General features: G+C 36.5%; 2 protein-coding genes across 8 annotated transcripts in view; one reads left to right on the top strand and one right to left on the bottom strand.

Moving 5' to 3' along the window:
* NDUFAF5 (NADH:ubiquinone oxidoreductase complex assembly factor 5) overlaps positions 1 to 13,159 on the top strand; it is a 424,603-nt gene that overhangs the window by 150,831 nt on the left and 260,613 nt on the right. The window lies entirely within an intron of this gene.
* The window catches only part of TASP1 (taspase 1), a 315,133-nt gene that overhangs the window by 233,028 nt on the left and 68,946 nt on the right, over positions 1 to 13,159 (bottom strand). For all 7 annotated transcript variants that reach the window (XR_007405535.1, XR_007405536.1, XM_035705799.2 and 4 more), the window contains one exon: positions 5,189 to 5,295. Coding sequence is in view for 5 of the 7 variants with exons in the window: in XM_035705799.2 (XP_035561692.2) it covers positions 5,189 to 5,295 (107 nt within the window). In the remaining 2 variants the exon portion in view is untranslated. The remainder of the gene's footprint in view (positions 1 to 5,188; positions 5,296 to 13,159) is intronic.

Here is a 13,159-nt window from a genome sequence, read left to right as displayed (position 1 = left end):
CCACAGTCAGGTTTTCTATTGTTTGCCGCCAAAAACATTCCATGGATTAACCATTCTTATTTTAAACTAAGTCAAATGTAAATGTAAATGATCAAAGACTGAGGAAAATAAAAACACTACAATTTAGTGAGGTGGCAAACTATTAAATATTTCTCTTGCTTTAATTTTTAATTCTATTACTATTGTAATGTTGGTACAATTTTTTTTTTTTAAAGAAAAGCAAATATCAATACAACAAAATTTTCTAATTGATTTACGTGACTTTCAGGATTAAAAATAATTGACTTATTCTACCATATACTCTTCAAAATAAAGTTTATCTCCTTCAACACTGAGTAACAAAAAATATCAACATCAGGAAAGTTACCAAACACTCTATTCTTATTATATTTACATAACCAACTCATAAGTATATTACATAGCCACAACAAAGAGTAGTCCTGGGCCTTAATCAATGCTGGGCTAACCAAAACTATGCTGAAACTACACACATAGGATAAGGAGAAATAAACTAAATACAGGTTGATTTAGAAAATAGCTATCTGTCCTTTCCTGTCATATCTCTAAAAAATTACTATACTTTCTCTTTAAAAGTATAATTTTCTGCCTCACTGGCTCATTATCTGGTGGTCTTTTCTTTCTGTGAGCATGTTTTATTATCTTTACTACTGAGATAAGGCCTACTAAGGTTATGCACCAAACATCTATAAAACAAAGCCTTTGGCCAGCATCTTTCCTTAGTGACAGGGGCTTAGGTCCCAGGCATTTTTGTAGGCCAGTGTCAAACACAGAGCTCTGTATACATTAAAGCTCATATATTCTGAATATTAAAAATAGTTTTGCTGTCACTTAAGTCATCTAAAATACTCTATTGGAATGATGCCTGAATTCAATCTCTCCATCCACCACTACCTACCCTTCCTTACCAATCCCCCCTTCTCCATTAAAAAGACTCCACCCAGGGTAACTAATTTGGGCAGCAGTTTTCTTTCCCTTCCTCCCTTCCTTTTTCCTTTTCTTTGCTAAGTGACTTCAACGATGAAGGTCACAATGGCAAAGACTATTGTGTCCAACTTAGTCAATAGCCACAATGCACTTGAACATCTACTATCACTTTTGTTCCCCATAACAGCCTTGCTATGGAAGAATATCACAATTTTCATTTAATGATAAGGAAACTAAGCCTTTGTATATTAAATTACTCATTGAATTCACAGACCATAACCGACAATGGTAGAGGCTCTTGACTTCATATCTCTCTCTCTTACTACCCCATGGCAAAACTTCTCAAAAGAGTTTTCTGCATCTTTGTTCTCCCTGATTAACCCATGCCACACAGCTCCACAGTCCCCTATGTCACAGAAACTGTCCTTATCTAGGTCCACAGTCTCCAGGTGCTAAATCCAACGGTCAGTCCTCTGTCCTTGTTAGCCCTTTTCTTAGCAGCACTCCACCCAAGTGATGACTGACTTTGAACCGCTCCTCTCTTGGCTTCCTAGAAACTCTGCTGGTGCTATATCTGTCTCATTGACTGCATCTTCTATCTCCTTTGCTGGGTTTTCCTCTTCCCAACTTGTACATGTTGAACTGGTCCAGGGTTCAATTCTCAGACCTCTATCTTCTCTCACTCCTAAGTGAGTTCACCTAGCTACATGTATTTATATTCCTTTTGATTCCAATAATTTCCAAGTGGGAATCTCCCTTCTGATCTGTCCATAAGCTTCAGATTCATATAACTCAACTCCACAGTTAATCTATATCATGCTTTTCACTGAAAATCTTCCTAACCGATATGAGTGGTTGCTTAAATTTTTCAAAAGTTGAATATTCTCTGGGTAAAGTGGAGAATCATTTAAAAACAAAGAAGACATAACTTAAACATTTTCTTTTTATTTAAAACACAAAGGTTCATTCATTAGCCAATCTTTTTATGTAAGACCAAAGACTTTTTTGAATGCACGCCCACAACCAAATGTTCCGTATCATCTTTCTTACATAAACTACAATGTACTGAATTGTCCCATGATTTCAAGTTTCATTTTATTTAAAATAGAACAAGAACATAAAGATACTAACAACACACCCAGAATGCTTTTAGATTTTTATTTTTCTCAATCTTTTACAGCTGGCTTGCCCATACTTAATTCTATGGCAATTTTTTTTTTTTTCCTATGGCAATTTTTTATAAACCAATTCTATTTTTTCAAGTTAGCTCTAAACAACAGTCATAGTTTTCAAGCCTACAACTTTCTTTTTAAACTCACTATCCATCAGTTTACATGACGCTTAATGAATTATATAATTACAATGATAAAAACAAGCATAATGGGGCTCTTGGTGACATAAAATTCAACTGAGAGGAGCAGAGGAGCATGGTACACTAAAAGGTGGTCTATTAGCTTTAGAGTATTTAGGGTGCTTTTGGCATCAGGTAATATGTCTTATGGTGAAAATGTAAAAGTATTGGTTAATCTGAGTCCACTAAGGGGATATGGGTAAATTTCCACTTCCTACCTCTATCACCATGAAGCCATACCTCCTCTAGCCCTTTTCACCTCAGTAAATGGCAATACTCAGTCACTAAAGCTAAAACCTTTCATTCTTCTCTCTTCCTTACCAATATCTAAGGCAACAATAATACCTGTCTTTCCAGGAAGTCTCAAAAGAAACCCCTGATATATTCACTTCTCTCCAATTTCATCCCTATCAGTCCACACTGTCAACATCTTCTAACTGTAGTAACTTCCTAATTAGTCTCTTCACTTCTATTCTTGCCCCCACCCTCAATCTATACCACATAAAACAGTCCAAGACAATCTGTAAAATGTGAATAAGACAGCACCACTTCTCTACTTTTAACTCTTCAACGGCGACTCATTCATAAAATAAAACTGAAACTCCTTGCCATGGTCTACCTAGCTACATCTCCAGCACCTAGCTATTTCTCCAGCTTCATTTCACACCATTCTCCTCTTGCATTCTGCTTTAGGCACACTGGCCCTCTTCTCCATTCCTCCAATATGCTAACTCCCCACCAGCGACACTGCACATGAACTACATAGAGTGAGTTCTACTGACTGGAATGAGTTCTACTGACTCTTCATAAAACTCATTTCATATTTTTCAAATGTTACATTCTCAAAGAGATCTGTGATGACTACTCTAACTAAAGGAGTCCTCCTTTGAGTCTCTCTTGTATCTCTCATATCCAAATTACTCTGTATCACATTATCTTGTGTTTGTGGAGGGGAGGGGGGGAATGGAAGGGTTCCTTCATAACAGTTACTAAACATGGTACCTAGCTTACTTAATTATATACTTATACATTTCTGTTTCTAGCCAATAAAATGTAAAGTTTCATTATTGCATGAATTTCCTCCACCTAGTTCACCATTGCTTTTCTTACTACCCAACTCAGTACCAAGAGTAACTGCTTAATAAATATTTTCTGTAGAAAACAATGAATCTTCTGAATAAGACCAGCTTAATTAATTCTCTAAGAAATCAACTGGTATTTCTCTGCATAAAAATCCGAAACTGATGTCAAAAAAAAAAAAAATCTGTATAAGAATGTTCAGAGTAGTTTTATTCACAATAGTTAAAATCTGGAAACAAACCAAATACCCAACAATGGGAGAATGGGAAAAACAAATTACAGTATATTCATACAAGGGAATATCGATTTCTTAATAAATAAAAAAGAATGAGCCAGTGATAAATGTCTCAAAAGCACTTTGTGAAAGCAATCAAACAGAAAAAAGTACCTTCTATATTATTTCAACTATATAAAATTTAAGACCAATACAAAACATCTATGAGCAGCAGTTGCCTGAAGAGGGTGGAGACTGGCTGGAAGGAAGCACAAAAGAACTAGAAATGTTCTATATCTTGACAGGCATGTGGGTTACATGGGTATACACATTTATAAAAAATTAAATTGCTCACTGCATACAAATTTTATCACAATTTTTTAAAAGGTAAAAAGTCTTAAATTTAGTCACTCAGATATCACATGGGATACAAAAATCCAAGAAATGGAACAACACTACTATTCACTTTCACCAAGATCTATTTCAATGACCTCCTAATTTCTTACTCTTTTCTGGCAGAAAAATGAAAAGATTTAGACCAAAATGTTTAATTGTTCCTTGTAGCAACATACTGGGAAAATACATATCAGTAAGAAAGATAATTTATTATGCATTTATATAGAGTAAATGATATAAAACTATAACAGAAAGCAATAAAACAATGTATGAGCAATTATAGAAGGAATAACCAATAAAGAACATTAATGAGATGTCAAAGTACATCAAATGACTGTGATGTGAGACACCCATCATGAATTGTGTGCTAACAGACCCCCAAGCCACAGGCTGAACAAGAATGTTGTGGTTTTCAAATTCTTTCTACCCCTCAGAACACTTAAGAAATGTGACACATGGACTCATGATGCCATACTAATGCGTAAAATGCAAACAAAGAATGCAAAAGAATAAGAAACAGACATGTAATTAGAATGTAAAAATATCTACATGAATCCAATATACACATTTCCTTATAAGACACTCTACCCTCTACACAGCCATGTTAAAAATCACTGTCTAGAGCAACAAGAACCAAAACAGTAGACATGGGCCACATGTAGCTACTGAGCACTTAAAATGTGGCAAGAGTGATGAGAAACTGAATTTTTTATTTTACGAAATGTTAAATAATTTAAATTTAAAATATATCCAATTATTAGAAAGTTTTAAGTATGTTTGGCATAACTTGTTATGCAAACCTATTTTTGAACTGTTAATTTTATTAAATATAAGTATAAACCAAATATTTCCAATGAAAACTTAGTATAATTGAAATGTGCTAGAAGTATAAAATATACACTAGTTTTGAAGACATAATACAAAAAGGAAAAAAGAAAGCTCAACAGCTCACTAATAATTTTTTCATTGGTTACACTTCTGAAGGGATATTTTGAATTCATTGGTTTAAATAAAGTGTTAAAATTAATTTTACCTGTTTCTTTTACATTTTTTTTTAAATGTAGCTACTGGAAAACTTAGAAATACATATGTGGCATCCATTGTATTTCTACAAGAAAGTACCATTTTAAAGCTTACATGTCTAATTGCAGATTATAGGTATCATTATGATACATTAATGATTATTTCAAACACCTCCTGACCTTTTCACTTGATTGTCTTCTTTTCTTTAGTTGAATGAAATCTGTTTCCACCCTTTCTGCCAGCTCTAGTTTCCTCTTGTTTCTTTTAAATGCAGCTAAACTGAATCCTATAAAAGAAACATTAAAAATAAAATTTGAGAAATATTAGGACAATGGGGTAATGAAATATCCTAAGGAGCCTTCTTTAAGAATGTTGCATAAAGGGTTAAAAGAAAGTTTTTTCCAATGTACACAGAGGTGGTAGGAGAATAAGAGAAATAACCAAAGGTTAAAGAAGTATGAAAAAGATTAAATCCAGATAGACAAATGAGTCCTGAAGGTAGAGGTAGATGGTATCTGTTAATGCATGCTACTGCCAACTTTGGTTTTGAAGTTCTCTGTGCATAAAGGAATGAAATCTGGGGACAATGCAGCACGAGAAAACATATTAGAGATTTTCCACCAAAAAAAAGTAAGGAATCTCAAGGAGTAATATGCCCAGTGAAAGGGAAAACTAATACACAAAGAAACAGGAAACCTTCAAGTTTCAGCAGTGGCTATATATGTAAAGGAGAAAAAGGTTCACTAAAAATTTATGAATGAAAAGTAAATTCAGACAAGTTTAGAGGAGAATTCTTATTATCTGTGTGGTCTGAACACACATACACATACATGCACAAATGATCTTTCTGTTGCAGAGCTTCAAAAACCCATCAAAAATGACTACAAATACTCCCTGGAAAAACACATCTTAACTTACCAGACCTCAGAGAATTCCTATGTTCCAAATAACATGAGCCCATAGTTAAAAAAAAAAAAAAAATTTTTTTTACAAGATACAGGAGAAATGAACCACCAAAAATAACAGACTAACAGCCAGGCAAATATGAGAAAGCATAATATGACCTACAAAAGCCTCAGATATTGGAATAGTCAGACATAGAATATAAAATATGTTTATGCTCACAGAAAGTTTTTTTAAGTTACTGAAAATACAATTAAGATACAAAAAAATGATGAAATGACCAGGCACGCTTAAAAAAGAATAAAGTGGAGCTTCTAAAAATAAAAAATAATTAAAAATTTTAAACTTCACATACAGATTTCAAAGCCAATTAGATTCAGCTGAAAAAAGAGAAATTATAAACTAGAATATAATGCTAAAGAGATTATCAAAGTATCTGAAAATGGCAAACTAAATTATTCAGAGTAATTCTCTTATTGAATTTACTAAAAATGTTGGATGAAATGTGAAGACACAATACCTTTAAAACATTAAAAACCTTAAAAAAGTACCAAATCAATTCTGCAGGTAAACTAAGAACTAATGCTATTATTATTGCACTGTGAACATTTGCCAACCCTAGCACATGAGTTTGGTTAAATGGCATCAAAGAGAGTCAGGCTCAGAGCCCATTAAAGGTGGGAATTTCAAAAGACACACCTCCCACAATAAGCTGGTGATTGAAAGGGATAATGCTCTTACAATAGAGCATATTCAGAACTATAAAAATCTGCTCCTACCTTCTACTGCAACACCAAGTATATTCAAGCCAGATTGGGGGGGGGGGGGGGTGAATAAGGAGGAGGAAGAAGACGAGGATAAGAGGACTTAGAAAAAACCTGAGAGGAGGGGCAAGATGGCAGAAAAGTAGGAGTCCTCAACTCATCTGGTCCCACAAACTTACCTAGATAACTTTCAAAACATCTTGAAAAACTACGAATTTGACCGGATATTTAAAAAGAGAACAGCTGGAATGCTACACAGAGAAAAGTTTTCACTTCTAACAAGGTAGGAAGGTGAAAAAAAATAAAAAAGAATAAAGTGGGGGAGGAGAACCGTGACTAGCAGGGCTAAAGCAGAGAGGTGAAAACCTCTGGGCCATGAAAGCCCAGCCCTGGAGAAGCCGGAAATTTTAAGATCTGCATTAGAGTTTTCAATGGTGGAAAGGTGCTTGGCAGGGAAATTGGGCAGAATCACAGGAGGCATGGTGAAGCCTCAAGATTCCCGGAGTCACTATAAGAGGAGGGGCACCCAGTGGAAAAGCGCACGGCAAACTGCAGTAGGTGGAAGCAGGGAGGGCACAGGACAGCGAGAACTCTCCTGCCACTGGGTGCAGCACAGGCTGTGTAGATCAGTGTACCTGCGTCTGCCCCCAGGAGCACCTAGGCCAGTGTGCACTGGGAGACTGTGATTAGTTACTTCCAGGGAGCTGACTTCAGAGCTGGAAATCTGGCCACCACCATTGTTCTCTTTCTGCTTTGTTTCACCTTGTGCTTGGGAGAGGCAAGGCCTTGAGGGAACAAAGGCCTCACAGAATAAACAGCTCAGACTCAGCCCAGCACCTGGAAAGGGGTGGGGCATCCCGCCCAGGCACAGACACCTGAGAATCAGCACAGCAGACAGACCCCTCCCCCAGAAGAACTGCTGGAAGTACAAGGGAAAAGCAAGTTTACTGAACAAGCAGCACTGAAAAGCTCCAGGACTGAGGGAAAATAGTATATAAAACTAGAGGGTCTTTTTTTTTTCTTTATCCATTACAACTCCTTTTTTATATCAGACTTAAAATTTCCAATATTTTTTCTTTTCCCACCTTAAATACAATATTTTACCAACTCTTCATTCTTAACTTTTTTCCTTTTTGACTTTCATATTTCTACAATTACATGTCTTAGATATATTTTTCACTTCTGGATTCCCTTCAACGTACTCAATTTAATTTTGGTAGATATACAAGATATGGGTATTTGTTTTTTGTTTTTTCTAACTCATTTTGTTTTATAATGGTGGAAGTTAGTACCTTCTAACACACGACCAAAATATACCAAGAACCAAGTGGAACACACTGTTGGTTCATTCTGTGAGATTATATTCGTTCTTCCTTTCCATTCTGCCCCCCTCTTTTATCGTGTTTATGTTTTTGTGGTCAGCGTTGGGTCTTTCTATAAGTATTGTTGTTTTATATAAACTTAGGATTGAGCATTTTCTAATATACAGAACAAAATACACTCAGAACCAAGAAGATCACCCTCTAGGAACCATCAGATAGACTACATTCTCTCTCCACTACCACTTCCTCACCATGACCACCACCCCCCAGCCCCCATTTTTTTCTCTTTTCTTTACTTTTTTTTTTTTTCTTTTCTTCTCTTTCTTTTTGGTTTTTGGCCTTTTCTTTTTACTACTTTGTTTTAAAGACTGTTCTTCACTTTAGTGGTCCTTTTGTTTTATTTTGTTCTGTTCTTCTTTTTCTTTTATTTTCAGGTCTCTGACCTCTTTGGAATCGTTTAGGGTATATTTTACTTAGGTCAGTGTTGATATTTTTGACTCAGCCCGCTAATACAGCCACTCTGTACTGGACAAAATGACTAGAAGGAATCATTCACCACAGAAGAAAGAACTGAAAACAATACACTCTGCCACAAAGCTAATAGAATATGGATTTAAATACGATGTCAGAAATTCAATTCAGAAGCACAATTATAAAGCTACTGGTGGCTCTGGAAAAAAAGTATACATGACTCTGAGACTTCCTTTCTACAGAATCGAGATGTAATTAGGCTGAAATTAAAAACAGATCAAATGAGATGCAATCCAAACTGGATGCTCTAACTGCTACGGTTAATGAGGTGGAAGAGAGAGTGAGTAACATAGAAGACAAGTTGATGACAAGGAAGGAAGCTGAGGAAAAAGAGAAAAACAATTAAGAGACCATGAGGAAAGGCTTAGGGAAATAAATGATAGCTTAAGAAGGAAGAATATACATCTAATTGGGATTCCAGACGAGGCTGAGAGAGAAAGAGGACCACAGAGTATATTTCAACAAATCATAACTGAGAACTTCCCAAATCTGGGGGAAGGAAATAGGCATTCATATTCAAGAGATACAGAGGACCCCCGCAAAAATCAATAAAAACTCTTAAAACACCTCATCATTTAATAGTGAAACTTGCAAATTTCAAATATAAAGACAAAATTCTTAAAGCAATTGGAGACAAGAGATTCCTAACTTATATGGGGAGAAATATCAGATTAACAGCAGACCACCGGGCATCATATATACAGGCTACTAAATGAGAAGAACATGCAGCCAAGAATAGTTTATCCAGCAAGGCTCTCATTCAGAATTGAAGGAAAGATAAAGAGCTTCCACGATAGGCAGAAACTGAAAGATTATGTGCCCACCAAATTGGCTCTGCAAGAAATATTAATGGGGACCCTATAATAGAGGGTGCCCAAAGAAACAATCCACAGAAACAGAGACTGAATAGGTAATACGATGACCCATCTATATGCTCTCTACAAGAGATTCATTTGAGACCTAAGGACACCTCCAGCCTGAAAAGGAAGAGGTGAAGAACCACTTACCATTCAAATGGTCCTCAAAAGAAAGCTGGGATGGCAATCCTCATATCACATAAATTAGAGTTTATACCAAAGACTGTAGTAAGAGATGAAGAGGGATTATATCATTCTTAAAGGGTCTATCCAACAAGAAGACCTAAAAATCATGAATATTTATGCCCCTAATGTGGGAGCCGCCAAGTATATCAATCAATTAACCAAAGTAGAGGGGGATCCCTGGGTGGCTCAGCGGTTGAGTGCCTGTCTTTGGCCCAGGGCATGATCCTGGAGACCCAGGATCGAGTCCCATGTCGAGCTCCCTGCGTGGAGCCTGCTTCTCCCTCTGCCTATGTCTCTGCCTCTCGCTCTGTGTGTGTGTGTGTGTGTGTGTGTGTGTGTGTCTCATGAATAAATAAATAAAATCTTAAAAAAAAATAACCAAAGTAGAGCAATACTTAATAATATACTAATAGGAGGAGACTTCAACACAGCACACTCAGCAAATGACATCTATTCTAAGCAGAACAACACCAAAGAAACAAGGGCCTTAAATGATACACTGGACCAAATAGATTTTTCACATACATATACAGAACTTCCCATCCAAATGTAACTGAATACACATTCTTCTCAAGTGTACATGGAACTTTCTCCAGAATAGACCGCATACTGGGTCAGATCAGGTCTCAACCGATACCAAAAAATTGGGATTGTCCCCTGCGTATTTTCAGGCCACAATGCTTTGAAACCAGAATTCAATCACAAGAAATGTGGAAGAAACTCAAACACATGGAGGTTAAAGAGCATCCTACTAAAAGATGAATGGGTCAGCCAAGAAATTAAAGAAGAATTAATTTAAAAGATTCATGGAAACGATGAAAATGAAGATACAACCATTCAAAATCTTTGGGATACAGCAAAAGTAGTCTAAGCAGAAAATACATCACAATACAAGCCTCCCTCAAAAACTTGAAAAAAAAAAAACACAAATACACAAGCTAACCTCTCACCTAAAGGAACTGGATAAAGAACAACAAATAGAGCCTACACCAAGCAGGAGAAGAGAGAGAATAAAGATTCGAGCAGAACTTCATGAAATAGAGACCAGAAGAACTGTAGAACAGATCAACAAAACCAAGAGCTGGTTCTTTGAATGAATTAATAAGATAGATAAACCCCTAGCCAGACTCAAATTAATAGAATCATGAATGAAAGAGGAGATATCACAACCAATACCAAGGAAATGCAAACTGCTTTAAAAATGTGTTATGAGCAGCTATATACCAACAAATTAGGCAATATAGAAGAAACGGATGCATTTCTGGAAAACCACAAATTACCAAAACTGGAACAAGAAGGAATAGAAAACCTGCACAGGCAAATAACCAGCAAAGAAACTGAAGCAGTCATCAAAAACCTCCCAAGACACAAAAGTCCAGGGCCAGATGGCTTCCCAGGAGAATTCTATCAAACCGTTAAAGAAGAAATACCTATACTACTAAAGCTGTTCCAAAGGATAGAAAGGGACGGAATAGTTCCAAACTCATTATGTGAGGCCAGCATTACCTTAATTCCAAAACCAAAGACTCCACCAAAAAGGAGAATTATAGACCAATATTCCTGAAGAACACAGATGCAAAAATTATCAACAAGACACTAGCCAGTAGGATCCAAGAGTACATTAAGAAGGTGATTCACCATGACCAAATGGGATTTATCCCCAGGAGGCAAGGTGCTTCAACACTTGTGAAACAGTCTACGTGATGGATCACATCAACAAGAGAAAAAACAAGAACCATTTGATCCTCTCAAAGGATGCCGGAAAATCATTTGACAAATACAGCATCCATTCCTGATCAAAACTCTTCAGAGTGTAGGGATAGAGGGGACATTCCTCAGTATCTTAAAAGCCATCTATGAAAAGCCCACAGTAAATATCATTCTCAATAGGGAAACACTGAGAGCCTTTCCCCTAAGATCAGGAACACAATAGGGATGTCTATTCTCACCGCTGTTATTCAACATAGTACTAGAAGTCCTAGCCTCAGCAACCAGACAACAAAAAGAAATAAAGGCATTCAAATTACCAAAGAAGTCAAACTCTCCCTCTTTGCAGACGACATGATACTGTATATAGAAAACCCAAAAGACTCCACCCCGAGATTGCTAGAACTCATACAGCAATTCAGCAATGTGGTAGGATACAAAATCAATGCCCAGAAATCAGTGGCATTTCTATACACTACAATGAGACCGAAGAAAGAGAAATTAAGGAATCAATCCCTTTTATAATTGCACCCAAAAGCATAAGATACCTAGGAATAAATCTAACCAAAGAGGTAAAGGATCTATACCCTAAAAACTACAGAACATTTCAGAAAGAAATTGAGGAAGACACAAAGAGTTGGAAAAACATTCCATGCTTATGGATTGGAAGAATAAATATTATGAAAATGTCTATGCTACCCAGGGAAATTTACACATTCAATGCAATCCCTATCAAAATACCATGGACTTTCTTCACAGAGTTGGTCAAATTATCTTAAGATTTGTAAGAAATCAGAAAAGACCCCAAATAGCCAAGGGAATATTGAAAAAGAAAACCAATGCCAGAGGCATCACAATGCCAGATTTCAAGCTGTATTACAAAGCTGTGATCATTAAGACACTATGGTACTGGCACAAAAACAGACACATAGATCAATGGAACAGAATAGAGAACCCAGAAATGGGCACTCAACTAATATTCGACAAAGCAGGAAATAGCCACTGGAAAAATGAAAGGCTCTTTAATTAATGGTGTTGTAAACATTAGACAGCCACATGCAGAATGATGCTGGACCATTCTCTTACACCATACACAAAGATAAACTCAAAATGGATGAAAGATCTACATGTGAGACAAGATTCCATCAAAATCCTAGAGGAGAACACAGGCAACACCCTTTTTGAACGTGGCCACAGCAACTTCTTGCAAGATACATCTATGAAGGCAAGGGAAACAAAAGCAAAAATGTACTATGAGACTTAAGATAAAAAGCTTCTGCACAGCAAAAGAAACAGTCCACAAAACTAAAAGACAACCTACAGAATGGGAGAAGATATTTGCTAATGACATATCAGATAAAGGGCTAGTATCCAAGATCTATAAAGAACTTAATCAAACTAAACACCCAAGAAACAAAAATTCCAATCATGAAATGGGCAGAAGACATGAACAGAAATTTCTCCAAAGTAGACATACACATGGCCAACAAGCACATGAGAACATATGCTGCATCACTTGTTATCATGGAAATACAAATCAAAACCACAATGAGATACCACCTCACATCAATGAGAATGGCAAAAACTAACAAGACAGGAAACAACAAATGTTGGAGAAGATGTGGAGAATGGGGAACCCTTTTGCACTGCTGGTGGGAATGCAAACTGGTACAGCCACTCTGGAAAACTGTGTGGAGGTCCCTCAAGAAGTTAATAATAGAGCTACTTTATGACCCAGCAATTGCACCACTATGTATTTACCCCAAGGATACAGATGTAGTAAAATGCCGGGACACCTGCACCCCAATGTTCATAGCAGCAATTTCCACAATAGCCAAACTGTGGAAGAGCCACGATGTCCTTTGACAGATGAATGGATT

This window comes from Canis lupus, chromosome 24 (genome assembly GCF_003254725.2).
Source record: "Canis lupus dingo isolate Sandy chromosome 24, ASM325472v2, whole genome shotgun sequence".
Lineage (NCBI taxonomy): Eukaryota > Metazoa > Chordata > Mammalia > Carnivora > Canidae > Canis > Canis lupus.
This window is presented reverse-complemented; position numbering and strand designations above follow the sequence as displayed.